Here is a 24,214-nt window from a genome sequence, read left to right as displayed (position 1 = left end):
AGATGCAAGCTGCCTCATGAAACCTTACATTTTGGAGGGGAGAGATAAATAAGACAGGGCGCTGCGCGCGCCAACAAAGGCGTTGGACGTTGAGAGCACGTGACGTGCCTCTTCGTTGGACGCGAGTACCCGCCAAAATTCGGCGCATGGCCGTCACCCAGAATCCAGCGCTGGACTTTGATACTGCTAACCCCGACTCCGACCTCGACGTCGACCTCGCCTTTGCCTCCTTCGCAGAACCAAGTCTCTAGCCACCAAGGACTAGGCAACTCTCAAAATGGCGGCTTTTGTCAAGGCGGTGAACGCGAAGATCAGGGCAAACCCCATGCTCGACTATGTGTGCTCGACTCGTGAGTCCTGCCCCCTTTGCCCCCTTGCACCTCGCGCGGAACATGCAACAAGCTCGTCCAGCTCGCCGGCGACGTCGGCATCGACGGCCGCGAATGTCATGAAGAAGGAGAGCCGATGAAAGCGCTTTCCTGCCCGCTCTCGCAATGGCAATGCGCGCTGTCGTGCAATTCTCGCCCGGAACGAGCCTCGCCCCGAAAATCGGAGCTTACGGAACCGGGGCGCCCATGAGGACAAGACGCTGACGTTTCGATCTTGCAGACTTTTGGGGACCCGTGTCGAACTTTGGCATCCCTGTTGCCGCCGTCCTAGATACTCAGAAGAGCCCTGATCTGTGAGTCGCTCCCCTGCCGATCCGACATGCAAACTCTTGAGATGGCAAGTTTGCTGATGCGCTGTCTTGCAGCATCTCTGGCCAGATGACGGGTGCCCTGTGCATCTACTCTGCTACATTCATGCGCTACTCCCTCGCCGTGACGCCCAAGAACTACCTTCTTTTCGCCTGCCACTTCGTCAACGAGTGCGCGCAGCTCACGCAAGGATACCGATACCTGTCGTACCACAACTGGGGAGGAAAGGAAAAGGCGGAGCTGGAGAAGGGCCTTGAGGCGGCCAAGGACACGGCAGCCAAGGTCGAGAACCGAGCCAAGGATGCTCTCAGCAAATAAGCAGCCGGGAAGGTTCCGTGGAGGTTTTCAAGAGGAGTGACTGGTTTGCCGATGGAGCGGCCGCGAGAAGGCACCCTGCTCTCGTGGCAGTTCTCAACGTCGGATCAGGGACGCTGCACTTGGGGCAGTTCCAGAGCTGGACGACCAGTGTTGTCGATTCCTGCGAGGCTGTGCATGTGGGCCAGCGTCGCCATGGGTTTAGGCCCGCGATTGTATCATTACCTTCTTCCTTATTACTCCCTGTACACCTCACCATCATGGTCCTGGTCGGGGACGTGCAGACGTTGAGGGCGTGGGCGGGCATACCGTGCGGGAAGAAAATAGATTCGTGCATGATTCGCACCACTGGTCCTGTTTCCTCCACTCTGTTGGCCAAGCTTGAAGCAGCTCTCACTACTGCTTCACCGACGGGAATATTCGTAAGCATGCCGTCCATGTCCGTCATGTGACGCACCCAGAATTGCGCAGATGGAAGAGGAACCCGGTCTTGGTCTGCAGCGCGGCCGGGCGATGATGGCTGACCTCTTGGAGTTTAGACGCGCCGGGCGACCACAACAAGCGCATGACACGCCGGCCCACACGCTTTTACCCAACCGAATTGTCGATCTCGCCAACCACATCGTTAGAACGAGCTTCTCGCAATAGGCGGCGGAGACGCTCGTACGTAAACTCGAGGGACAGCCCGGTCATACGCCATCGCGATGCCGCCTTGTTGGCTTGCTAGTTCTACGTAGGTCGCGGCAGGTTCTGCTAATGGTCCCAAAAGGAATGACGACTTTTTCTGGGATGGCGACGGGCTGGCTAGCCTCGGATCGTAGATGGAAATCCGTTCGGAGAACGTCAGAGGCTCAGAGCCGGAACCAAACAAACACATTTGCTGAACGCCCGCTTGCTGCGGCGGAGGCGGTCGCCAGTGCCATGGTGTAAACATGCTACTAGTTGTGCTGCGCGTTTAGCATACCGTCGTTCGCACTCGGCGCAGCGCTATCGATTGCGACGGTCACCTTTTGTCGTTGGCGTGGAGATGAGGCTGTTGAAACCATGGAAGGCCTTGAGCCTTCAGGAACCTGTAACATTGACCAACATATGATGACTTCAAACAGAGCTCGAGATCTTCTCTGGATGGAACAAAAGGCCGCTCATATGTGTATCAGTGTAAGCTGCTTCCCTTTCAAGTGCCACGTGGCCCCGTATGCTCGTCTCAGTTCATATTTACCATCCTGTTGCCCTCCAGAGGCCCTGAATCGTTGCGAACCTCATCTGTAGTCTCATACCCTACAATAGGTGCACACCGCGTTGGCTATGAGCCACGGTGTCAAGGGGGAGGGCATTTGAGGAGCTTGCAGCTGAGCGCATGGCAAACATACCGCACTCGTAAAGTCCGATAAGGTGAGCTGCACATGCCGAACAATCTACAACGCGACTAGGGAGGCACTGGCCATCCGTTCACGATGTAATATACGAAATACTCTGTCAATGCCAAGCCCCCCCGCAAGTTGCAACAAACGATTGACTCTAAAAGGCCGACAGGCCGCAATCGCTGTCACACTTAAGTGACCGGGGGGCCAAGCACAGGGCAACAAAGAGAAAGAACGATTATGAACCATCGGCAGGGAGTCGTGGGGGATAGGTGGGCTGGTCGCTGTCTTTGCTCCCAATCGATGTGTCGCAAAATTTTGGCTCTGGGGTCAATTTGGCAGTTCCTAGGTTACGTAGTACACAATTGCTGGGTGACTCTGGGGAAGAGCCGAGGTCGGAGCATGGCCCTTATCGACAGACCAACTCGATTGCCCACAGGGGAGCCATCCGCTAACTAGCAAGTATACGTAGCACTGGCCCAAGCCACTGGGGCTGGACGGTGGATGGGTGGTGACCGTGACTGAACCCCGAAACGCGAGAGACAAGTCGGCCGCGGGCGGCATTCGGCGTGTACCTCGATGGAAGTCGGTGCCTCACGGGAATACCAATCACGCCAACGAAGTCTCTGCACATCACCAGAAGCCTCACAGGGCCTGTCTGGCTTAGCAAGGCTCTAGCCCAACCAGACGTCATCTGGCCAACCGTGTGGGGACAAGCGGCAACCTCAAGAGGCCTAGCAGCTGGTGTGCGAATTGTGTGCATCGAAGAGGACTTCTCGGAAGTCTCCTGAAGCCCATGGGGCTGGGGGCGACGGGCCATGGCGCGTCGGGAAAGTTGCCGTCGGCAATATTGCAGATTCACGAGCAAAGTGACTCGAGACCGGAGCATCTCCAAGTCCCGAGCGGCGGGAGCGGCTACAGTTACGATACGGCTCACCGCAAGAAGCCCCAGAAAAGTGGCAGATCGGAACGCCAGAGATGCAGCTGGTCGATGCGGCCGGGGACGAACGGCTCACCCCGCAGCGGCAACCTGCGCATGTGGGCGCAATGCGAAAATAGTCAGGGACGAAACGACCGCCCAGGACCTGCGACGAGGACTTGTCGCATCGATTTGTCCCGAAAATAGCTGCGCGCCGGGGGCGGCTATCGTCGCGCCTCTCGGCCGTGCCTGTTCCTCGGCAAAGCGCGCGGGTCTCCCCAGCCTAGCATCGGTCGGAAACGGCCACGAGCGTTGCAAGGCTCGTGCCGATGACGAGAAGCCTCGACGCCGTAGGTGTTGGTGCGCTGTGCTTCCCGTACGTAGTTTGTACGAAGACAGTAAATAGTGCACTAGCCCTGGGCCTGTGGCTTCGCCCTTCTCGCAGCGCAGGCACCAAGTACCGGGTACATTGGTTGGGCCTGTCCATGCCGGGCCTCCCCCAGCTCTGCGCGGGCAGTGGGGACCTTGTTGGGCGGGCCGGCGAGGCAGGCGCCGGGTGTTCGTGGGCTCGTTCAAGGTGGTATGGTAGTAGTAGAGGGGAGAAATCGCCATGGCCTGTGAAACAGGTCAGAGACAAAACACCGTCGACGAGAGTTTGAAAAGAGGGGAAACGAAAGGCGGCGGGTCAATCAAACCGACAACAGCTCCTCCATCGTCCTCACCGCGCTCGGTGAGCAGTTTCTCTGGCTCAGGGTCCAGCGCTTGAGTCACATAACTCGTTCCGTTTGACAGTCCGAAATCGACATGCGTGTTATCACCGCCCCTTGATTGGCCAATGCCGCCATGGGGACGGCTTCAGGGCCAAACCGCCCAGTACCGGCGGGCCGTACCAACGTCATGCGGCGCTCCGGCCTCCGGTCCCCTCTATTTTTTACCTTACAAAATTTGTCTCAAATGAATGCTCGAGGGAGCACCGAGCAGCCAGGCGCTGGCCATTCTGTCCGATCGGCCGAGCAAGGGGACGATGAGACGACTGGGGAGCCATGGCGAACGCCATCCAACGCCGGGAAGGCCAGCAAGGATGCCCAGCCGTCAGCCATGGTCCCGTGACGCGTCTATTCCTTTGTAGTTCGACCTCGTTGAGCTGTTTGGCCGTCGCACGTCCCTCGCGCCGACGTTCCAGTTCAGGGGCCAAGCCGACGGCTCAGCGAGGGTTCCTTCGAACATGGTTCTTGTAAACGAGCCCGCAGCTCCGTGCTTGTTCGACAGTTGGGTGTGCCATGGCGGTAAGCATCCAGGTGGCGGCCCATTAGCGTAGCCGCGATTCCTCACACTGAAAGGGCGGAACGGCGAATGCATTTGTGTGTGTCAAGGTTGGCGTCCTCGTCCTGTACGTGCTGTACTTGCACCATGGAGCTGCACCCTCCGAGACGGAGCCGCCCAGCGACTAAGGGAAAATCCCCTCAACCGGCGCTTGAACGGCCGCTGGCGTGCCAGCGTCGTGGTGGCCGTGCCGGTGGTGAGTGGATGGGGCTGCGTCTGGCGCGGAGGGACTGGCCTATGTTGGATGGCGGGTGGCACGGATTCTTGCTGCTCATGGAAGACTCGGCTGCCACCTCGTGGGCCCGGTTATCTCTGGCAGGGCAAGGCAGGGCAAGGCAGGTACCCCCCAAGTCCCGCTCTTGCCTCTGCGCCAGCCCGCGCATGTGAGGTCTCGTCCATCCCGCCGTCTCCTGCTGGATCCCCTCAGGAAGCAAAATATCCCTTCACCTCTTGCTCGCCTGCTGACGTTGCCTTCTTGACCCGCGCCTAGACTGCCGCCGCCAAGAGCTCCTGTCTCAGTCCGAGTCTGTGAGCCTCGCTGCCCAGGCGGTCGTGGAGCTCTGTGCTGCAGAAGCTCTGACGCTTAAGTACCGACCTAATAGTGATACCCCCCACCCCCACCTTCCAGTCCCAGTAACGAGCCACACTATAACAACCGCTGTACCAGAGACACCCCGCGACCAGCACCTGCGACCGAGAGAGACCGACCGTGTCGCAAGCACGTCTTTCGTCTCGCTGCCGGCTTTAAAAAGACGACCCCCCAGAACTTCGTCACCCCCCCAAGCCGAAGCTCTCAAGCTCTCGACCCTCTCTTCCCGAACCCCCCTCTTCTTCCTCTCCTCTCCTCTGCTTCCTCCCTTTCGCTTGTCCTTCTCTTACTGCTGTCGACACCGTTTGCCTTGCCCACAATGGCGGCTCCTCAGCAGGCCCTCACGTTCAACGATGTCTTCGACGAGGATGATGTGGACGAGCCCAAGTCGGTGCACCACATCCGCGCCAACTCGAGCATCATGCAGCTCAAGAAGATTCTTGGTGAGTAGTGCCGCTGCCTGCCCCTCGGCGTGAAGGGTTGTGTGCGCCAATTGGGCTGTCGCACGCCCAAGCCCTCGAGTATCCCGGCTAACCATTGACACTCCTGGGCCACAGTCGCCAATCGTGGTGAAATCCGTAAGTCGTTCCCTTGCGAATCCCCTCGCCGCGGCGGGCATGGATGGGCGTGCTAACGTGCAGACAGCCATCCGGGTACGATGGACCCCACCAGTTGGAGCCGACGAAAAGCGATGCCTTGCGATACTGACAGTATACTCTTTGCTGGCAAACAGGTCTTCAGAACGGTATGCAGCTGGCTCTTTGACGCAATTCGGATGATGGGATTCGATGCTGACCGTCGTGGCGTAGGCTCACGAGCTGTCACTGCACACTGTCGCGGTCTTCAGGTACTGAATCGGCCCTCCGAATCCGGAGCCGCTAAGGCGTCGCGCCACCAACTGCTGACCGTCGCAAAGCTACGAAGACCGTCTGAGCATGCACAGGCAAAGTATGGAGGGCCCCGTTCTGCCAAGATTTGCAAACCTCCGTGTGCGGCTTCATTGACAAAATCAAATAGAGGCGGACGAAGCCTACGTCATCGGCAAGCGCGGCCAATATACCCCTGTCGGGGCCTATCTCGCTGGCGACGAGATTATCAAGATTGCTGTCGAGCACGGTGTCCAATTGATCCACCCAGGTCCGTATGCGAACCACAACCGACAATTGACGTCCCCTACTAACCCCCCACAAGGATACGGCTTCCTTTCGGAGAATGCCGAGTTTGCCCGAAACGTTGAGAAGGCCGGTCTTATTGTGAGTTCAGGAGATCAGCAAGAGCACACCCGGAACCGCTTTGGAAGGCTGACTAGTCCGCGCCTTGAACAAAGTTTGTCGGCCCGAGCCCCGACGTCATTGACGCCCTCGGCGACAAGGTATCTGCTCGTAAGCTGGCTATCGCAGCTAATGTGCCGGTCGTTCCCGGCACTGAGGGCGCCGTTGCCACGTACGAGGAGGTCAAGTCCTTCACTGATGTGTATGGCTTCCCCATCATCATCAAGGCCGCTTATGGCGGTGGTGGCCGAGGCATGCGAGTCGTCCGCGAACCCGAGAGCTTGCAGGAGCATTTTGAGCGCGCAACCTCGGAGGCCAAGTCTGCTTTCGGCAACGGCACTGTCTTCGTCGAGCGATTCCTCGACAAGCCCAAGCATATCGAGGTCCAGCTGCTCGGTGACAACCACGGCAACATTGTCCATCTGTACGAGCGTGATTGTTCCGTCCAGCGACGACACCAGAAGGTTGTCGAGATAGCCCCAGCGAAGGATCTCCCTGCCGAGACCCGCGACGCCATCCTGGCTGATGCCGTCAGGCTCGCCAAGTCAGTCAACTACCGCAATGCTGGCACTGCGGAGTTTCTTGTCGATCAGCAGAACCGCTACTACTTCATCGAAATCAACCCTCGTATCCAGGTCGAGCACACCATTACCGAGGAGATCACTGGCATCGACATTGTCGCCGCTCAAATTCAGATCGCCGCTGGCGCCACCCTGGCTCAGCTAGGCCTGACGCAGGACCGCATCTCAACCCGCGGCTTTGCTATCCAGTGCCGACTCACCACCGAGGACCCGGCCGAGCAGTTCCGTCCCGACACAGGCAAGATTGAGGTCTACCGCTCCGCTGGTGGCAATGGCGTGCGTCTCGACGGCGGCAACGGTTTTGCCGGCGCTGTCATTACTCGTAAGACCCCTCCCGCTGTAGCACATTTTGCGGTTCGCAAGCCTCCGAACATCCGTATCTCTCGGAGAATGGCGATGACCACTTCAGATCATGTTACTGATGGCTTATCATAGCTTTCTACGACTCGCTTTTGACCAAGGTCACCTGTCATGGCTCGACGTACGAGATTGCGCGGCGAAAGGTCCTGCGAGCCCTGATCGAGTTCCGTGTCCGCGGTGTCAAGACCAATATCCCATTCCTCGCCTCCCTCCTGACACACCCCGTTTTCATTGACGGAACTTGCTGGACCACGTTCATCGATGATACTCCCCAGCTCTTCGACCTTGTCGGTAGCCAGAACCGCGCGCAGAAGCTTCTTGCGTACCTCGGTGATGTCGCCGTCAACGGTAGCTCCATCAAGGGACAGATTGGCGAGCCCAAGTTCAAGGGCGAGATCATTCTGCCCGAGCTTGTTGCTTCCGATGGCACCAAGATCGATGTCAGCGCGCCCTGCCAAAGGGGCTGGAGGAACATTCTTGTGGAACAAGGACCGAAGGCATTTGCGAAGGCGGTCCGTGACTACAAGGGCTGCTTGCTCATGGACACTACGTGGCGTGATGCTCATCAGTCTCTCCTCGCCACGCGCGTGCGGACCACCGACCTGCTCAACATTGCCAAGGAAACCAGCCACGCACTCTCCAACCTTTACAGCCTGGAGTGCTGGGGCGGCGCCACCTTCGACGTCGCATACCGGTTCCTCTACGAGGATCCCTGGGACCGCCTGCGCCGCATGCGAAAGGCCATCCCGAACATCCCGTTCCAGATGCTTCTCCGTGGTGCCAACGGCGTTGCCTACTCGTCGCTTCCGGACAACGCCATTGATCACTTTGTTGAGCAGGCCAAGAAGAATGGCGTTGACATTTTCAGAGTCTTCGATGCCCTGAACGACATCGACCAGCTCGAGGTCGGTATCAAGGCTGTTCACAAGGCGGGCGGCGTTGTTGAGGGCACAGTGTGCTACAGCGGAGACATGCTCAACCCCCAGAAGAAGTACAACCTCGAGTACTACCTGGCCCTCGTGGACAAGCTGGTCAAGCTCGATATTCATGTTCTGGGCATCAAGGACATGGCGGGTGTTCTTAAGCCTCACGCGGCCACTTTGCTGATCGGCTCTATCCGCAAGAAGTACCCCGACCTGCCCATCCACGTCCACACCCACGACTCTGCAGGCACGGGTGTGGCGTCAATGGTTGCTTGCGCCAAGGCTGGTGCCGACGCCGTCGACGCCGCCACGGACAGCCTGTCGGGCATGACGTCTCAGCCCAGCATCAATGCCATCCTGGCCTCTCTCGAAGGCAGCGATCTCGACCCCGGCCTGGACCCCAGGCAGGTTCGCGCTCTGGACACGTACTGGTCCCAGCTGCGCCTGCTTTACTCTCCCTTCGAGGCGCACCTTGCTGGCCCCGACCCCGAGGTGTACGAACACGAGATCCCTGGTGGCCAGCTCACCAACATGATGTTCCAGGCCTCGCAGCTCGGTCTCGGATCGCAGTGGCTGGAGACGAAGAAGGCGTATGAGCATGCCAATGACCTCCTAGGCGACATCGTGAAGGTCACACCGACTTCCAAGGTAGTTGGCGACCTTGCCCAGTTCATGGTCTCAAACAATCTCTCCGCCGAGGACGTCAAGGCGCGCGCGTCGGAGCTCGACTTCCCTGGATCGGTCCTGGAGTTCCTGGAGGGCCTCATGGGCCAGCCGTACGGCGGCTTCCCCGAGCCTCTGCGATCTGATGCTCTGCGCGGTCGCCGGAAGCTGGACAAGCGCCCTGGCCTGTTCCTTGAGCCCGTCGACTTTGCCAAGGTCAAGAAAGACCTGGCCAAGAAATACGGCGGCCCCGTCACCGAGTGTGACATCGCCGCGTACGTCATGTATCCCAAGGTGTTTGAGGATTACAAGAAGTTCGTCCAGCAATATGGCGATCTATCTGTCCTGCCCACGCGGTATTTCTTGAGCAAGCCCGCCATTGGCGAGGAGTTCAATGTCGAGCTCGAAAAGGGCAAGGTCCTCATCCTGAAGCTCCTTGCTGTCGGCCCGCTGAGCGAGAACACCGGCCAGCGTGAGGTCTTCTTCGAGATGAACGGCGAAGTTCGACAGGTTACTGTTGTCGACAAGATGGCGGCGGTCGAGAACGTGAGCCGGCCCAAGGCTGATCCCGGCGACTCGAGCCAGGTCGGTGCGCCCATGTCGGGTGTGCTGGTCGAGCTTCGGGTGCACGAAGGTTCGGAAGTGAAGAAGGGTGACCCCTTGGCTGTGCTATCGGCAATGAAGATGGTAAGCTGCAAGCTGGTTGAGTCTCGGGCGATGCAGTCGCTAACTCTAATACAGGAAATGGTCATCTCGGCGCCTCATAGCGGCAAGGTGTCAACTCTTCAAGTCAAGGAGGGCGACTCAGTTGACGGCTCCGACTTGGTGTGCAGGATCGTCAAGGCTTGATTTGCTTCCTCCGGCGGCAAGAATAGTTCCGCCTTGTTTGGTTATGTCTCCACAGAGAAAAGCTGCTAGACACTCACAGAGTGTGTTGAATTTTGGCGCGTTGAGGATAGTCGGGCAGTTTCGCGCACTCTTGCTTCACCATGGCCCCGGTCTTGCAGGTTCCCAAGTTGAAACTGAATGACTTCGAATAGAGTATTACCTTGCAATTTGCCGGGGGGGTTGTGTGTGAGTTGCAATGATCCCGTGTGAAGCGTCCCTGAAACACCTAGAAGTACGGCCACAAAACATGTTTCTAGCCGCGCAATGGCATATGCAACAATATGCATGGCTGGGACTGGACAGACACCGATATTTTATGATGCCTGGAATGCCCGCGAAATTTTTTGAATGATTTACGATGTGCACTGGAGATAATCTCTGCATTTGGATGTGGCGGATATGCTAACAAACACCGCAGCGTGGACAGCTGCCTCAACCAATGTTTAGGACGCTGGCTGGCTCCTACATTGTCATCAACAAGATGGAATTAGGCTTTGTTTGGCCGTCAGCCGCAGGAAACGGATGCAACGCGCTGAACGGACGGGATGCACAGGTGTGCATGCATGCAGGTGCTTCCGTCGTCGTCGGAGCCTTGGAGACATGCGTTCGCTGAATACGATTGACTTTCATGGCCGTCACTTACGCAGAGACAAGATGCTCCGTACGTGCAGGGACGGCCGGTCCGGCGGCGGACGGCATGGCTTCAAGATGGGCCCCCGGGGGCGCCAGCGACGGACCGCATGACAACAAAGGCGTGTCTCTAATAAGTAGGGCCATGCTGGCTGTTGGGTTCGAACTCTACCAGCTGGCCGCACATGATTGACCGCTTGGACGAGCTGGCGTTGCCTGCGAGTGCCAGCTTGCGTGTCAAGAGGTGTCTCTCAGCGCACATGAGATCGGTCACGTCACATTCGGGGAGAGAGCCGGACTGAGGCGGGGCGAGGTGAGAGCGCGGGCAGGCTTGGCCACGGGACCCCGGACGCGAGTCCCAGCGATCCCCCCCCCCCTGTCCCCTCAACGTGACTGGGTGTTGGTGCTCATTGTCGTCTCGCCTGAGGCTGCGGCGGCAGGCTGTTTGTGGCAAGGCCCTGCTGGAGCCATCACTCGCCGCTCGGTGACCTACCTAGAGTCATGGATGGAGGGCCCAAAGGGACCCAGGTGCACTGCCTTGACTGCCTACCTAGTACCTATGTACCAACCTGACTGCAAAAAAGGTTGGAGCTGCTAATCGCTAGGCGCTGGGGCGGGTTGCTGACACGGGGGGTCGGAGGGGCCGGCCTACCCCATCTGACCTCGAAAAGTGTGGGGGATGGCGGCCGCTAAGGATCTTGCTTTCTTTTGTCGTGCAGCTCTGGCGGGGCCGCCGCCATTGCCTGCAGTGCCGTCCGAATCTTGCAAGGTAGATACAAACGTGCATTCACGGATCAATGGATCATGCACTCTACGCCGGGACGGGGGAGCTTGGTCAAGGAGCCGAGAAGATGCAATACGTACTAGGATGAACGACGCCGCAGCAGGATCACAGACATTTCGGAAGAGAGAGGACTTTTTGAAAATCGATGACAGGGAAGCTGGCTCCCTGGGTCGTTACACAAAGAGGCATTTAGGTGCGGCCAGGCCAGTCTGGAACCCTGGGATGGGGGTTTGCAGTGGTGTCCGGGCATCCAGGCAGTCCTTGGATTGATGGGTCCCCCCTTCACTCCGCGTACTGCAGCGCTTCAGGTGGCAACCTAACCCAATCCCCCCGCCTCCCCAGCTGCCGCCGCCGCCGCCGATGCTACCACCCCTCGCGCCCGCCCACCGCCCGCTTGCGTCCACGGCAAGCTGACTGAGCTGGGCGGGCAGAAAGAAAAAGAACAACTCGTCCACCACATACCACCAGCACCACCACCGCGCGCGACCGCCTTCTGCACACACACAAACACCACGACACCGAAATTATCCAGCTGCCTGGTGAAAACGCATTTTCTGCCTCGCGTACGCCTACTACAGTTCGCGCCCGCAACCGACAGTCAATCGAGCGGTCGTCCGATAGCCCGCAGAGCATCTGTGGCCAGCACAACCTCCCATAAGCGTCTTCCTTCCCTTGGCTGTACGACCCACGGCGGGGGACCTGGCGCTCCCGTCCTCCACCAAACATCCTCTGCAGCCTCCACTTCAATAGAAGCAAATCGCAACCATCGTCACGTGTCCTGGCGCGCAATGGAGAGCATCCAGTTGTCCCAGGTGCTCGCCGACCTGAGCAACCTTGGAGCTGCGGTTCGTCTCCTTCTCTTGGCTCCATCCCACGTAGATAATGCCACGGCTGACTGATGGCATCCCGCAAACTACAGGAACCCGAGGCCGCGGCTGCCATAGTCAACGCGAACATTCCCACCATGAGGACCGACGTCGTCAAGCCAGAGTCCGCCGTCGCGAGCGCTATTCAGACTCAAGCCCAGTCTCAGCTACAGCAGACCCAGTCGCGACCTTCCTCGTCCATGAAGCGGACTTGGTCCGCCGAGGGCGGCGTGCCGCCCAAGTTCGACAAGCTGGGCCGCCGCATTCTCATCAACTCGTCCGGTTCGCGCCCCGGCTCCGCGACCAGCTCGATCCCGGGGACTCCCCGCCGGGTGGACTCGGACGTAAGGGCGATCCCGATGCTAGGGTTCTTTTGCGGAGACTGACAGGTGTCACGTCATGTAGGTCGATGATGACCTCGAGCGGGCCAGCACGCTCATGGCTCTCTACGACATCCGCGCCAAGATTAAGCAGCAGGACAACAGCAGCCTCATGAAGGCCCGCGAGAAGATCAACGCTCTGGCGGCCAAGCAGCAGGCCCAGCAAGCGGCGGAGCGCAATCTGCGGGCCGCCGAGGAGGTGCGGCGAAACCGCTACTCGTTCCCCAAGTCCGGTCTTTAATCGTCCTATCCGATCGGAGCGGCTCGGTTCTGCCTGTTTCCCTCTGTTTTACTTGCCCATAGAGCCCAGGGCCTCTTTTTTTACTTGCTTGTGGATGTTCGGCGTTTCCGGCTTGACAACACGGTTTCCTCAGATACCTTTGCCATCTTTCCTACCCGTTTTGGGAGGGCTGGTGACCAAAAGCAACAAGATGACGACTATTGATAACGACCTACGGCCTGAACCTACGAAACGAGTAATACCGACAAAGCGGAGTCACCGCTAGGGAACGGCGGAGGACAAGGATCGGAGCACCCTGTGCAACAATGATCAATCATGACGCTTTGTTTTTCTCTCTTACTAGTCGATTGCATCCTCCCGGTTGCACTGGCAGGCGTTGCTGGACAACGGTGCCGGACGCCCCAGCACCGCAGCGAAACCTGGCAGCCCGTCTTATGAGTTTTGTGGTCTTGCTCCCTCTCGGCCTTTAGGAGCGGCCTTGCGCCGTCGCATGAGAGGGGGCCACCCGAGTGTGGGAGCACGAATACCTACGTACCAACCGGGCATGAACCAGCGTATTTGCTCTTGTAGGGCATCCGCCGCGGAGGGGCGAGAGCGGCTATTGCCAAATGTACAGTACTGCCAATTCAGCCTTAATACCTAAGCCTATTGATGGCCTTTGTGCATTTCACTTGACGAAACAGTGACTATGGGCTCGGGGGTCCGGCGATAACACGGGATGGCGGTGGGGATCGCTCTAGTGCCGAGAGTTGCAAGACCAAAGGTGGGGGGTTACTTCATTGTACGGAGACATATCGGTCCACGACAGACAGGTTGGTGATGCGTTTGGAGACTTTCCTACGTATTCCCATGCGGTATGAACAAGTCCCTGTGGCTGTGACGCTCAAGCCATTTCTCAAACACTCGGAGAAGGGCGATGGTGACGTCGTGTCCGTGGTACTGTCCTTCTAGAAGGCTTGCCACCCACTCGCCGCACACACAGGCAGGGATCACCTTGTGTGTGCTTACTGTTGTCCTCACATCCCTGCCCCCCAAAAAATCGTTGCGTTTCCGAGTACCATGCCCATGCGCACCAAATCGGAGCCGCTTTTGATGCGATTTGGTGCGAATGATTTGGCTGATGGCTGAGTCTTTGGGGCATCGGTTGGGAACAAAGTTTACTTTGGACTCCTTGATACATCGTCTGCGAACTTTGCGCGCACGTTCGGTCACGAGCAGGTCTAGTTGACCACCGCAGTGTTCGAGGTTCACGGTCCATGGGCTTTTACATGACCGTGATTTGTGACGTATGTAAGTGGGAGCAGGGGTCTGGCAGTGACGGCTGGTGGAAGACGTCATCCTCTCACGCAGCGCAGGAGTGTAGTAGCACATGGGCACCCAGGACCGATATTCAGATTCCCGAGGAGGCTGTCAGCTGCGCGAAAAGGCGCGCTGCTGGAGAGAATTTGTAATTTCTGTTAGAGGCGCAGATACACATCAAGTCCGCCTCGGAGTTAGAGGGGCGATCTGGCGCCGGCTACCCGGCCAAGAAGCGGAATGGAGCACTTGATGAGCCTCCTCAAGGTCGATGGAGATTATGGACGACGGGACGGCCATATTCTCGCCTCACATAGTTACTGACGTACTTCCTATGGCGCACCGGCTGCCTCACTGATCCATCACCGCGCGGCTTTTGATGCCGGCGCGGCCGTTTCCCCCCTGTATGCACTGTCCCTCGTATCTTCTGAAGTCCTCTTACAAAGCGGAGGCCATAGGTCAACAAACGCATCATGTTTGAGAAGAAGCCGAGCGGATTCAGCAGGATTTGGAGGGCGTATAATACGTTATACCCAACTCATACCCAACTCATTGATGGACCTGCATTGGGCACCCAGGCGGGACACCAGATTGTTGGTCGTGATGCATCTGCTCTTTCCCTTGCGGCTACGGCTACGTACAGGGAGGGGACTGCACCTGCGTGCGCCGCTGGGCCGGAACCTCTTGGGCCGAGTATCAGGGCCGGGACCAGGCAAGCAAGGCAAGCTGCCGTGGTGGTGGTGCTCCTCAGGGTCCGGCCCCAACCTACGTGCAGCGATGTGGCGGGGCGAAGATCCTGGACGGCGTGACGGGCGGCGCCCCATGCTTCCGAGAAGGGCAAAATGACTTCATGCGAGGGGCTCGCGAATTCGTGCCCGCGACGGCGGGCGCGTACGAAAGGCAGAGACGCTCTTCCCACAAAGCACCTGAGGCAGTGAGCCAACCGGCGGCGCGAGCCAAGAGTCTAAAAGGTCGCGGTTCACGGAGCCAACCCCAGCCGCCGCAGGGTGGGTGTGGCCACTGATTCACGACTTTGTTCACAGGAGTGCCCGCCCGCTGACGCTAGTTACTTTCGTAGATCGAGATGTATCAGAGTTGTCAATGCGACTGAGACAGACTGCAGAAACAGCACCCGTCCTGTCGTCCTTTGCCGTGGCCTCGATGCGTATTCAACGACTCACGTATGTGCGTGTGTAGTATCGGTGAACGGAAACAACCCTGACCGACAGAGCCGCCCCGTGCCTGGGGCAACAAGTCGCTGGGCTGCCGATGGCGCGGTGAGGCGTCCCGTCGTCGTCGTCGTCGTCGTCGTCGTCGTGGGACAGACAGCGGGGGATGGGAACGAACGACGATGATGACGAGGGTCCGCCTGGTCCCCGCAACAAGGCCACGAAAGGATGGCGCAGCACCCGCATGTGATTCGCCGCTTCGACAGCGCACAGCCACTGTGGAATCACCCACCACCACCACCACCACCACCACCAATTTCCAATGTTTGTTCACCAGGGCGGCGCGTGGGCCCGCCCGCCCACCTGCTGGGGCGGCGGAGGCGCTCGCTGGCGAAGCTGGGGGAGCCTGCCCGCTTGCCGAGCCAACTCTAATTCGCCTCCACACCCAACGGCCGCTGCAAAACGAAAGGAGGAGGATCGGCCAGACGCTGCGCTGCGCTGCGTTGGATGGAGCGAGGCAGCGACGCAGTGTCGCGGCTGCAGGGTGTAGGCGCAATCTGGTGCGAAGAACGGGGGAAACGAGATCTGGTGCGACGCAACCACGAGCTGCACTGCATCGCAACCTTCGGCACGGGCGAGCACCGTGATGCTGTCTGTACGAAAAGTACGCCGACACGGGTTACAGGTCTGTAATTTGGAACAGGCCCTGCAGACCGCCAGACGTGTCCTCGGTCGTGGCGGCGTCTCAATCGTGTGTCCTGTTGACGGCAGGGCGGTGCACGGCCTGTGCGGTCAGCTCGCCCTCCCTCCGGCCTTCGTTGGGCCCACGCCGGGCCTGCCTATCTGCGTACCTTACTAACGTACCTACTACTAGGTATCGAGCGGTCGCTCGTCTTGTGGTGGTCGGACGGCCGGGCCACGAAGTCAGTAAGCCAAGCCGGGCTGATTGTCTCTTTTCGTCGGGCGACCACGACTAACTTACTGGCTCGTACCGTACTAGACCTTGATACTGTGCCTTGGCTGGGATCATGCTAACGGGGTACTGTAGGTACTGTGCAGCCCGTACTGCCACTACTCGCACATTTGCGCCGTCCGGCGAGTACGAGGTGCCTAGTAGCCGGGGCTGTCCACTGCGGCTGAGCCTGCATCCGGCGCGCAGGTGCCCAGCGCCCACCCATCTTAAAAAGCCACTTTGCCCAGACTGGTGGTACACACATATTAACCTCTCGCTCGACTGGCAATTTTCTCCTCGTCATCAATCGCACACACGGACTCTTTCCCTGACCTTGCGTCTCCCTCGACCGAACGCACCGTCAAGCCTCAGCTCAGGTGATTTCCATCAGGGCACAGTTCTCCAGCAGCCGTTGCGCGCTCGCTCTCTCTGACTTGAGGAAGTCGCTCATCGTCGCCGCCCTTGCTTTTGGGCCGTCCCCACCGAAGCTCCGGACACGCGGTGCGCCCTCAAACACGTCATCCGGTGACGAAATTCTACATCGCCACAGGCGACCAGCATCTCCGCTCCATTGACGTTTCATCATCTTCGCAAAACTCCCCGTCTCGTCTCGCGAAGCGCGATCGCCGCGACAACAATCTTTCGCAATGGCGCCTACGTCAGGCGAGCTCGCCAAACGCTACTATTGCAACGGCTACGGCTACTGCTACAACAGCAGGTGGTACGACTGGGGCCGGTGGGTCGTGGTCGGAGCCATCATCTTCTTCTGCCTCCTCATCCTCCTGTCTTGCACGTAAGTATTTGAAATGATCCATCCACCCGCCGTCAATTGAAACCCGCAGGCGTCTAACGCTATGCGCAGTTGTGTTGCCCGTCGTCGCCGCCGCCGTGGCGCGCAACCCATGTACGGCACCGGATGGATGGCGCCCGCCGGCAAGTATGGCCAGAACGGCCACGAGATGAACAACTACCAGACGGGATACAACCAGCAGCAGGGCTATGACCAGCAGTACCAGCAGCAAGGCTGGAACCAGCAGCCCGGAGGCTACGCCAACCCTCCACCTGCCTACGGCCAGCAGCACCCCCAGTACACAGGCACCACATTCAACCCCAATGACGGCTACTACGGCCAGCAGCAGGGCCAGCAGTACGGTGTCCAGCAACCCCCCAACACGTACCAACGCGAAGGCAATTTCTCTCCGCCTCCTGGCCCGCCCCCTGGCAAGTAAGGGCATCGCGGACGGGAACGTGCGTTGTTGAAAACGAACGGTTGAGTGTCGATGTGGCTGGCGTTACGGGGGCACTGTAACGGCCTCATATTTTCTTGCTTTGTTTCATTTGGCGGATGCTACGGTAATGGACTGTGAACGATACCATATATGAAGAAATTGCTACATGATCGCTTTGTGTTGCGGACATACACTTGTTGCGATTGCGGCGTTTGGATAGGTCGTGGGGGCCCAGCGCCTGGTTGCATGTAACGGTCTCGAGCTTTGGCTTCGGGCGGCAACAATCTACTCTGCGCAGCTAGAGCAAATCGGACTTTAGCCAGTCTTGACATGTCATAAAGGCTCGTTTGACCAAACTGTACGGGATTACACTAAGGAAGGATACCTTGCCAGTACCAACTTGCCCTGTCCGGAAGCCGAGAAACTTTTGTTCATGAACCCAGCAGCCCTGTCAGAAGGGTTCAATGCCACTTAACACTCACCATACGGCCGATATCCAGTAGAGACGCCGTGGACCGGTGGGGCCACCTGTTTTCGTGGATGTCAAATCGCATATTGATAATGGCGTTGGATTTTCAGATTACGTCGACAACCTGTCCCATCATGACTATCTTCCCCATCACGATCCGAAATACTATGACAGGCCAGTTAGTTACCCAAGAGGCGCAGCCAGGGCTGATGCGCCACGAGGCGGACAACCGCTTTTTGCGCTCGGGTAAGCAAAATGCTAGAAGAGTGGCCGCCAGAGAGAAATGAGTGCGTCACGCCGAGGCTGATGGCACTCGTCAGAACCACGGAAAGGCGAAAGGAACCGCATGCCAGACCCCTGACGCCGCCCGCCGCGGCAGCTGGGGTCGCGCGACCCGTGCTTCCATGGCTGGCCTCGACCGCACGAAAGCGGAACAAACCGCCCCCCGGCGGACCATTATGCGCAACGTGCGCGCGTAATCAGGATTCGTATGCACCTCAATCGTAATGCCAGCCATCTACCGTCGTTGGGAGACAGACACTCTCTTGTCCGCCCACGATGCCATCGCGCTACAAACCGGCGCCGGACCGCTTCAACGAGGCATCCACATAAAACTCTTCCTTTTTAGACTCGTGGTTCCCATATTGGGATTGACCAGCGGCGCCGGGCCTTGCTTTTCTCTGCAGGGCAAGTCGATCAGGGGATCCCAATACGCGAGGGCGCCGTGGGCTCCACCTTCGGCTCTCTATCGTCGGCAGTACTTGGCAGGGGGCGGAATGGACGAATGAACACACAGACCGGACGCTACACGGCCATTGTTGCGCGTCTGAAAATCACTGAAATCCATCCGCGCCCCGTACCTTTGCGAGGGCCGCCCGCGTGAGCGTGTTTGCAAAAGCGGAGGAGACGCATTGTGGCGGACAATGTGAGGAACCTGGCCTGGAGAGGCTTGCATGCTTGGCTGCAAGGCTGTGGGGGAGAGAGTTCAGCCATGGGCAGGAGCTGGGACGAGCGCTTCCTTCTTTTTCCCTTTCAAGCACGACATCCACACCAGACCCTTCCAGCTTCCCACCTTCCCGTCTGTCCCTCGGCGGTCTCTCCCCTTTCCCTTCTTTCTCCCGACCCCTCTCTGGCGGCAAGTTTGCTTTCGTTTTGCGACTTTCCCACCTCTTCGGGCGAGCGAGCGGCTTGGAAACAGACGACCGACCTTCTTTTTCTTTCTCGTCCCTCCTTTTACTCGGCTCTATGCCGCCATTGTTCCACCATTGAACCCTCAATCGCTCCCTACCGCGTGCCGACAAGGCGCTAGCGGCTTATGCGCCACCACTAAAAACGTGCCCCCCAACCTCGCCGTCAGTGGGAGAGCCGCCTGGCCCAAAGCGCGGTCACCACCCACCAACCTACCTACGGACTCAGGAACCAGGAACCAGCCGCACTTGCAATTCAATTTGCACAGCCCTCCAGCTCCCGTCCGTTTCACAACGACCCGGGCGTGAGACACTGTCTGGACGGCGCTGGGCCACTCACCACCGGTCCGACCCATCACCGCTCCTCGCTCCTATCCGTCGATCTCGTACATCCCCCATCCTCGTGCCACCTGAGGTCACCCGCTCGACACAGGGCAGAGTCACTCGACGCCGGGCAGTGGCTCCGGGACGACTTTCGCTCGCTTTCACGGCTGGACATAGTCCTCGCTCGTTCCCTCGTTCGCTTCACCGTGCCGACTCGATATCGCTCTTTCAACTTGTCGCGCTTCTATTCTTTCGGCCCCGTTCACGTCCTCGGGGGTTTGTGCAGCTCGAATTCCTCGTACCTTCTTTCACGCGGGCAGCCTCTGCATTTGTCGGTCAGACAAGCCCAGAGCCACGAGACCTTTCTTTCACGAGCCCCATACACGACCATCATATTTGCACGTCGCTTCCACATACCGGCCCGGCGACCTGACTCTCGCTCCGCCTAATTACAGAGAACCCTTTGACGACATCGCGAACCCCAACCACTAAGGGCATCCACCGTTCACCACAAGCGACAGTTCGCTCGTAAATACCGAATCACCTCGAATGCCTGCAACAGGAGCGAGACGAAAAACGTGACGACAACATGCCGTCAGTCGACGTCGCCATGGCGAGGAGCCTGCAAGGCGGAGTCGTGGACCAGCTCAAGGACGTCGTCGCCCGCGCTGTTGTCGCTGGGCTGACCCGGAGGGACATCATAACGGACGCCCAAGGCAAGGTAACGGACGTCAAGACAGCCTTCTCCAGTTGGGATAATTGTATGAAGGCCTCATTTTGCAAGTGGCCCGTCATCGCCGTCATCGTTGTGGGCGGCCTCATCATCCTCGGCATCGCCTGGTGCATCATTCGCTGCGCATGCTGCGGCCTCTCTTGCTGCTGCAGCTGCTTTCAATGCCTCAAGTGCTGCGGGAACTGTTGTGGCTGCTGCGATCCGCCCGGTGGTCGTCGCCACAAGTACCTGGATGAGCCTTACATCCCACCGCACCACGGTCAAGGCTACCAGCAGCAGACTCCCATGCAGGCTCCTTTCCCTCCCGCCGTCTCCAAGCATCCGGTACACGAGCCTCCCCAGTACGCCGAATTTGATGTTTCGAAGAAGGGTAGTGAAGATGCTCTTCCTCACATGCCCAGCTGGGAAGGCGCAGGGTCTAAGAACATAAGGGTGGAAGAAGAAGAGATGGAGATGAACCAGCTGAAGAAGTCGCCCAATTCAACTCCCGCGCAACCGCCGTTGGCTTCGCCATCTGCGGGTCCGACAAGCCCCTTGGGCATGGAGGGTCACAGTCCTTACGGCAACCCTCGAGGTGCCCCGACTGGCTATCTTCCCAACCAAAGTCAGCAAGCCGTAGGCCATGGCCGTCTATCGCCTGGCCAGAGCCAGCAGAGCCTAGGCATGTACTCTCAAAGTCAACCTGGCTACAACAACGTGGCCGCCAATCGCGAATCCGGCTTTGGTCTCGACCAGCCCTACGACGACCCGGCCCTTGGTGGCACGCCAAACCAGCACCCACCCGCCTCAGGGTACATCGGTGACGCCCAGAATCAAACATATGTGCCACCCCTTGTTGCTGGCATGGGCCAGGGTCGACAATCACCCGCTCCCGGGCGGCAGGATCGCTATATGAACCAGGGCTATGCTGAGATGCCAGCCGAGGCTGCTCATATGAATGAGTTTGATCGACGATCACCCCAGGGCGCTCCGAATGGATACGGTATGAGGCATCAAAATACGGGCGACAACGGCGCTGTGGCGGGTGGCCGTCCTCCGTACGGCATGGACCCTCGCATGCGCAACTCACCCGGTCCGCGACGAACGCCCGGTCCCCCCAACGATGGATCGTACGGGCAGTCTCCCAGGGCGTCTCCTGCCCCTCGCGAGCAAGGCTACGGGGCCCCACGGTACGGCTCGCCTGCTCCGATGAACCGAACATACTCCCCCGCTCCTCCCCCGGACAGGCACATCTCCCCAGCCCCTGATCGCCAGCTTCCTCCCGCTCCAGGGCGTCACCGAGGCCAGGACCATCGACCACCCCCGCTAGCCAGACCGCCAATCAGCCCTGGGCTTGCACAGTCTCCTCCTCAGTCGCCGATCAGGAACAACTCAGGCTTCGACTTCACATCAGGATACGCTCGTCCGGGGAATTCTGATCGCCGGCCAAGCGAGCCCCAACCGTCACCTACTCATGAGGCCTACCCAGGTTACAAACCCTATCAGCCACCTCAATGATCCGAGAGCGCTGTTTAGAACAGCTTGACTGTACAACTCCTTTGGGAAGCTTCTCGGTCGGCGTTCGGGGGAAAAGTTCTCGGGACCTCGAGGCGGAGCAGCTCGATCGGAAGACGGGGCTGCCTCAATCGTTCTTATGACCAACGATGCCCGCCTCTTATGAACATTTGTTTCAAATCACTTGGATGATCGAATTTTGGTTTTCCATTCATGTATCTTCGATTCTTTTTCTTTGACGCGCCCCCTTTTGGGCCTGGTGAACGATCATGCTGCAGCTTGCAGCGTTGCACATCATCGACTGATGTGTTTCCTTCAGTGTAACATATTTACCAAATCGCAAACAATATTGACAATGCTTCACATATATTTCGTCGTCCTTGGCAGCTGTGATTGTTATGCAACACCATTGTCTCGTCTTCCAGGGACACATGGGGATGGCGCCATATGAGCAGGGGGTACGATCTTAAATGCTGCATGCAGGACGCAAACATGGTCCCTTTATATTGTGATGTACCTCGCACTCGCTCGACGCCTAATACCACAGCTTCGCTCGCCCCGCCATAGCCCGTACTTGATCCGTGATGTATACCCCGTTATGCACAACATTGTTTCTAAATGTGATGATGTCAGGAGAGGAAAGGGAAACAAGAAGAAAGGCGTTGTAATAGGTCCCACGCTACAATAGCAAAACAACAGCAGATACGTTAATACCGCTATTACTCTTTGGGGAACAGCTCCCGAGGAACCTTGTTCCGCTCGATGCGGCGGCTGGAGCTGCTGCCGATGACGGTCGGTGCATCGCCGTCCACGTCCGGGTCGTATTCTTCCGCCGCACTGGACGTGGGCCGCTTGACTGACTTGACGTCCTCGTCCTCGGCCTCGTCGCTGTCGATGTCGCTGTCCGCGCCGCGGGCCCGCAGACCGGTGCCCTCGTCGTACGCGTCCGGATCCTCGGACGGCAGCCGCTCGTGCTCGGCAGTGTCCTTTTTCTTGATGAAGGAATCGATGATGTAGTACTGCAGGCCATTCATGATGAGGGGAAAGATCATCATGACAAAGGCGATTTGCAGCCGCTCGTTGCCCTCGGTCCACTTGAGGGCCCAGTCGCCGACCTTGGAGATCCACGGCATGACGATGAAGATGATGAGGACGCACACCTTCATGCCGAACAGACCACAGAAGTAGATGACGGATTGCTTCAGCCACCACCACGCGTTTGGGGGGTTGCCGTAGTTGCCGGACTGGATGGACTCGGCGGGCCTGCCGAGGGGTGTGAAGGCCACCAGGCCCGTCATGATGCGTAGCAAGACGATGAGTATGGGGATGCCAACCGTTGTCTGGGCCATGGTCAGAAGCTGAGACTTGTATGTGTAGGGTAAAGGATCAGGAGAAGCTCACGTCAATCGCTAGGTTGAGCAAGTAAAACGAACAAGGGTTGGGGACATAAGGCTCATCAGTCCGCGACATGACGCGAGCTGCTGCTGCTGCTGCGGTGGGCTCCAGCTTTATGGAGAAGCGTCCACTCGTCAACATGGACATGAAGATGTTGGCAATGTGCACCAGGACCGACCCAAAGACCTGCTTCGAGACGTCGAAGAACCAGATCTTGAGGGGCCGCTGCGGGCGCTCCCGCCAGCGCTTGTACACGAGTGAGAGCAATGCGAGGCCGCCCAAGGCCGCCTGCACGAGCAGGGCAAAGGGACCGAGTAGGGAGCACTCGCCCTGCGGTGCGTCCTTGTGCGGGCCGGCGGCGGAGGACGAGGACGCGGCGGTCGATGCAGTGGCCGTGGCGACCGCGGCGGCGGCGGCCGTCGCGATGGTGGCCATGCCGTTGTCGATGGCCATGCTTGTGAGGGAGGCGGGTGCGTCGACTCCGATCGTTACAGGTGCAGCATCTCGTATGGCGGCAAGAGCGCCTAATAAAGGTTGCATGAGGGTCGGTGACTCGCGGATTCGGGGGGCGCGGCGGACGCTTTGAAGTATCGAGGCTGCTTTCACAGGGCCTCCCTTGCGTTGCCCTCAAAGAAGTCGTCGTCGACGATCGCCACGCGTTGGGACTGGACAGAATGGGCGTAAGAGGTTGGCTTGGTCTGGAAGAAAAAGGAGAAGAGCTGGGTGAAGGCGGCGCAGCTTCGGTCGGTCTGTCAACGAGCCTCAGAGAAAAAGGCGCCAGGAGGCAGCAGCCCGAAACAACTCTGAAGGAAGAACCAGGTCCGCCGAGTGGATACGGAGACGAGATGCGGCCGGGGCCTGATTTATGGTGTTGACGACAAGACAAGGGCCCCGTCGAGGAGCGAGCCGTGGGCAAAAAGAAAGGCAGAAGGAGGTGTGCTTGGCAGTGGTTTGCCAGCTGACCGACCGCGTCGTGGTGGTGATGAATGTGTGCTATGATGAATGTCTCATGTCTCGAGGCTCCGTCCAGCCCACAGTTGGGGCCTCAGCCTGGGGCGTTCAAAAGTGGCGGCGCAGGTGCCAGCGCCATCCACTCGACGGTCGGGGGAGGGGGTCCGAACGCCAGGGCCCATCTGACGCTGCGGCACTCTGAGCTGCAACCTCCGGTACCTAA

The 24,214-nt window shown here is 58.8% G+C and overlaps 6 protein-coding genes across 7 annotated transcripts; 5 read left to right on the top strand and 1 right to left on the bottom strand.

Moving 5' to 3' along the window:
* The first annotated feature begins 61 nt into the window (after positions 1 to 61).
* On the top strand, positions 62 to 2,015 carry MPC1 (pyruvate transporter mpc1). Its single transcript, XM_047982118.1, has 4 exons — positions 62 to 350; positions 610 to 682; positions 755 to 1,435; positions 1,553 to 2,015. Exons 1-3 carry the CDS (start codon positions 278 to 280, stop codon positions 1,014 to 1,016), a joined length of 408 nt encoding a protein of 135 aa, XP_047838080.1. The 5' UTR covers positions 62 to 277; the 3' UTR covers positions 1,017 to 1,435; positions 1,553 to 2,015.
* Positions 2,016 to 5,863: 3,848 nt separating this feature from the next.
* Positions 5,864 to 10,041, top strand: PYC1 (Pyruvate carboxylase; the record flags this gene model as incomplete). 2 transcript variants are annotated; one of them, XM_047982116.1, is made up of 8 exons in its annotated part: positions 5,864 to 5,950; positions 6,015 to 6,052; positions 6,122 to 6,153; positions 6,223 to 6,342; positions 6,397 to 6,458; positions 6,533 to 7,379; positions 7,493 to 9,690; positions 9,745 to 10,041. In XM_047982116.1, 8 exons carry the CDS (start codon positions 5,864 to 5,866, stop codon positions 9,850 to 9,852), a joined length of 3,492 nt encoding a protein of 1,163 aa, XP_047838078.1. In that variant the 3' UTR covers positions 9,853 to 10,041. The 2 variants fall into 2 exon arrangements, with proteins under 2 accessions (XP_047838078.1, XP_047838079.1); XM_047982117.1 differs by having other exon boundaries at positions 6,015 to 6,153.
* Positions 10,042 to 11,776: 1,735 nt separating this feature from the next.
* On the top strand, positions 11,777 to 13,446 carry JDV02_001211 (uncharacterized protein). Its single transcript, XM_047982115.1, has 3 exons — positions 11,777 to 12,150; positions 12,225 to 12,515; positions 12,577 to 13,446. The coding sequence occupies exons 1-3, from the start codon at positions 12,094 to 12,096 to the stop codon at positions 12,790 to 12,792; spliced, it is 564 nt and encodes a 187-aa protein (XP_047838077.1). The 5' UTR covers positions 11,777 to 12,093; the 3' UTR covers positions 12,793 to 13,446.
* A 3,035-nt stretch (positions 13,447 to 16,481) lies between these two features.
* JDV02_001210 (uncharacterized protein) lies at positions 16,482 to 17,815 on the top strand. The gene is made up of 2 exons (XM_047982114.1): positions 16,482 to 17,002; positions 17,072 to 17,815. The coding sequence occupies exons 1-2, from the start codon at positions 16,857 to 16,859 to the stop codon at positions 17,436 to 17,438; spliced, it is 513 nt and encodes a 170-aa protein (XP_047838076.1). The 5' UTR covers positions 16,482 to 16,856; the 3' UTR covers positions 17,439 to 17,815.
* A 791-nt stretch (positions 17,816 to 18,606) lies between these two features.
* JDV02_001209 (uncharacterized protein) lies at positions 18,607 to 22,004 on the top strand. The gene has a single exon (XM_047982113.1). The coding sequence runs from the start codon at positions 20,008 to 20,010 to the stop codon at positions 21,646 to 21,648; it is 1,641 nt and encodes a 546-aa protein (XP_047838075.1). The 5' UTR covers positions 18,607 to 20,007; the 3' UTR covers positions 21,649 to 22,004.
* On the bottom strand, positions 21,839 to 24,080 carry JDV02_001208 (uncharacterized protein). Its single transcript, XM_047982112.1, has 2 exons — positions 23,047 to 24,080; positions 21,839 to 22,985 (listed from the first exon to the last, which is right to left on the bottom strand). Exons 1-2 carry the CDS (start codon positions 23,578 to 23,580, stop codon positions 22,365 to 22,367), a joined length of 1,155 nt encoding a protein of 384 aa, XP_047838074.1. The 5' UTR covers positions 23,581 to 24,080; the 3' UTR covers positions 21,839 to 22,364.
* Positions 24,081 to 24,214: the final 134 nt, after the last annotated feature.

The sequence above is a fragment of the Purpureocillium takamizusanense genome, chromosome 1 (assembly GCF_022605165.1).
Source record: "Purpureocillium takamizusanense chromosome 1, complete sequence".
Lineage (NCBI taxonomy): Eukaryota > Fungi > Ascomycota > Sordariomycetes > Hypocreales > Ophiocordycipitaceae > Purpureocillium > Purpureocillium takamizusanense.
The sequence above is the reverse complement of the archived record's forward strand: the minus strand, read 5'-3'. Positions and strand labels throughout refer to the sequence as shown.

Coding starts and splice junctions, on each gene's coding strand:
- MPC1 (XM_047982118.1), top strand. CDS start 278: ATGGCGGCTTTTGTCAAGGCGGTGAACGCGAAGATCAGGGCAAACCCC. Junction 351..609: donor CGACTATGTGTGCTCGACTC/GTGAGTCCTGCC, acceptor TCGATCTTGCAG/ACTTTTGGGGACCCGTGTCG. Junction 683..754: donor ACTCAGAAGAGCCCTGATCT/GTGAGTCGCTCC, acceptor GCTGTCTTGCAG/CATCTCTGGCCAGATGACGG.
- JDV02_001211 (XM_047982115.1), top strand. CDS start 12,094: ATGGAGAGCATCCAGTTGTCCCAGGTGCTCGCCGACCTGAGCAACCTT. Junction 12,151..12,224: donor TGAGCAACCTTGGAGCTGCG/GTTCGTCTCCTT, acceptor CGCAAACTACAG/GAACCCGAGGCCGCGGCTGC. Junction 12,516..12,576: donor CCCGCCGGGTGGACTCGGAC/GTAAGGGCGATC, acceptor CACGTCATGTAG/GTCGATGATGACCTCGAGCG.
- JDV02_001210 (XM_047982114.1), top strand. CDS start 16,857: ATGGCGCCTACGTCAGGCGAGCTCGCCAAACGCTACTATTGCAACGGC. Junction 17,003..17,071: donor CTCATCCTCCTGTCTTGCAC/GTAAGTATTTGA, acceptor CGCTATGCGCAG/TTGTGTTGCCCGTCGTCGCC.
- JDV02_001209 (XM_047982113.1), top strand. CDS start 20,008: ATGCCGTCAGTCGACGTCGCCATGGCGAGGAGCCTGCAAGGCGGAGTC.
- JDV02_001208 (XM_047982112.1), bottom strand. CDS start 23,580: ATGCAACCTTTATTAGGCGCTCTTGCCGCCATACGAGATGCTGCACCT. Junction 22,986..23,046: donor TGCTCAACCTAGCGATTGAC/GTGAGCTTCTCC, acceptor ACCATGGCCCAG/ACAACGGTTGGCATCCCCAT.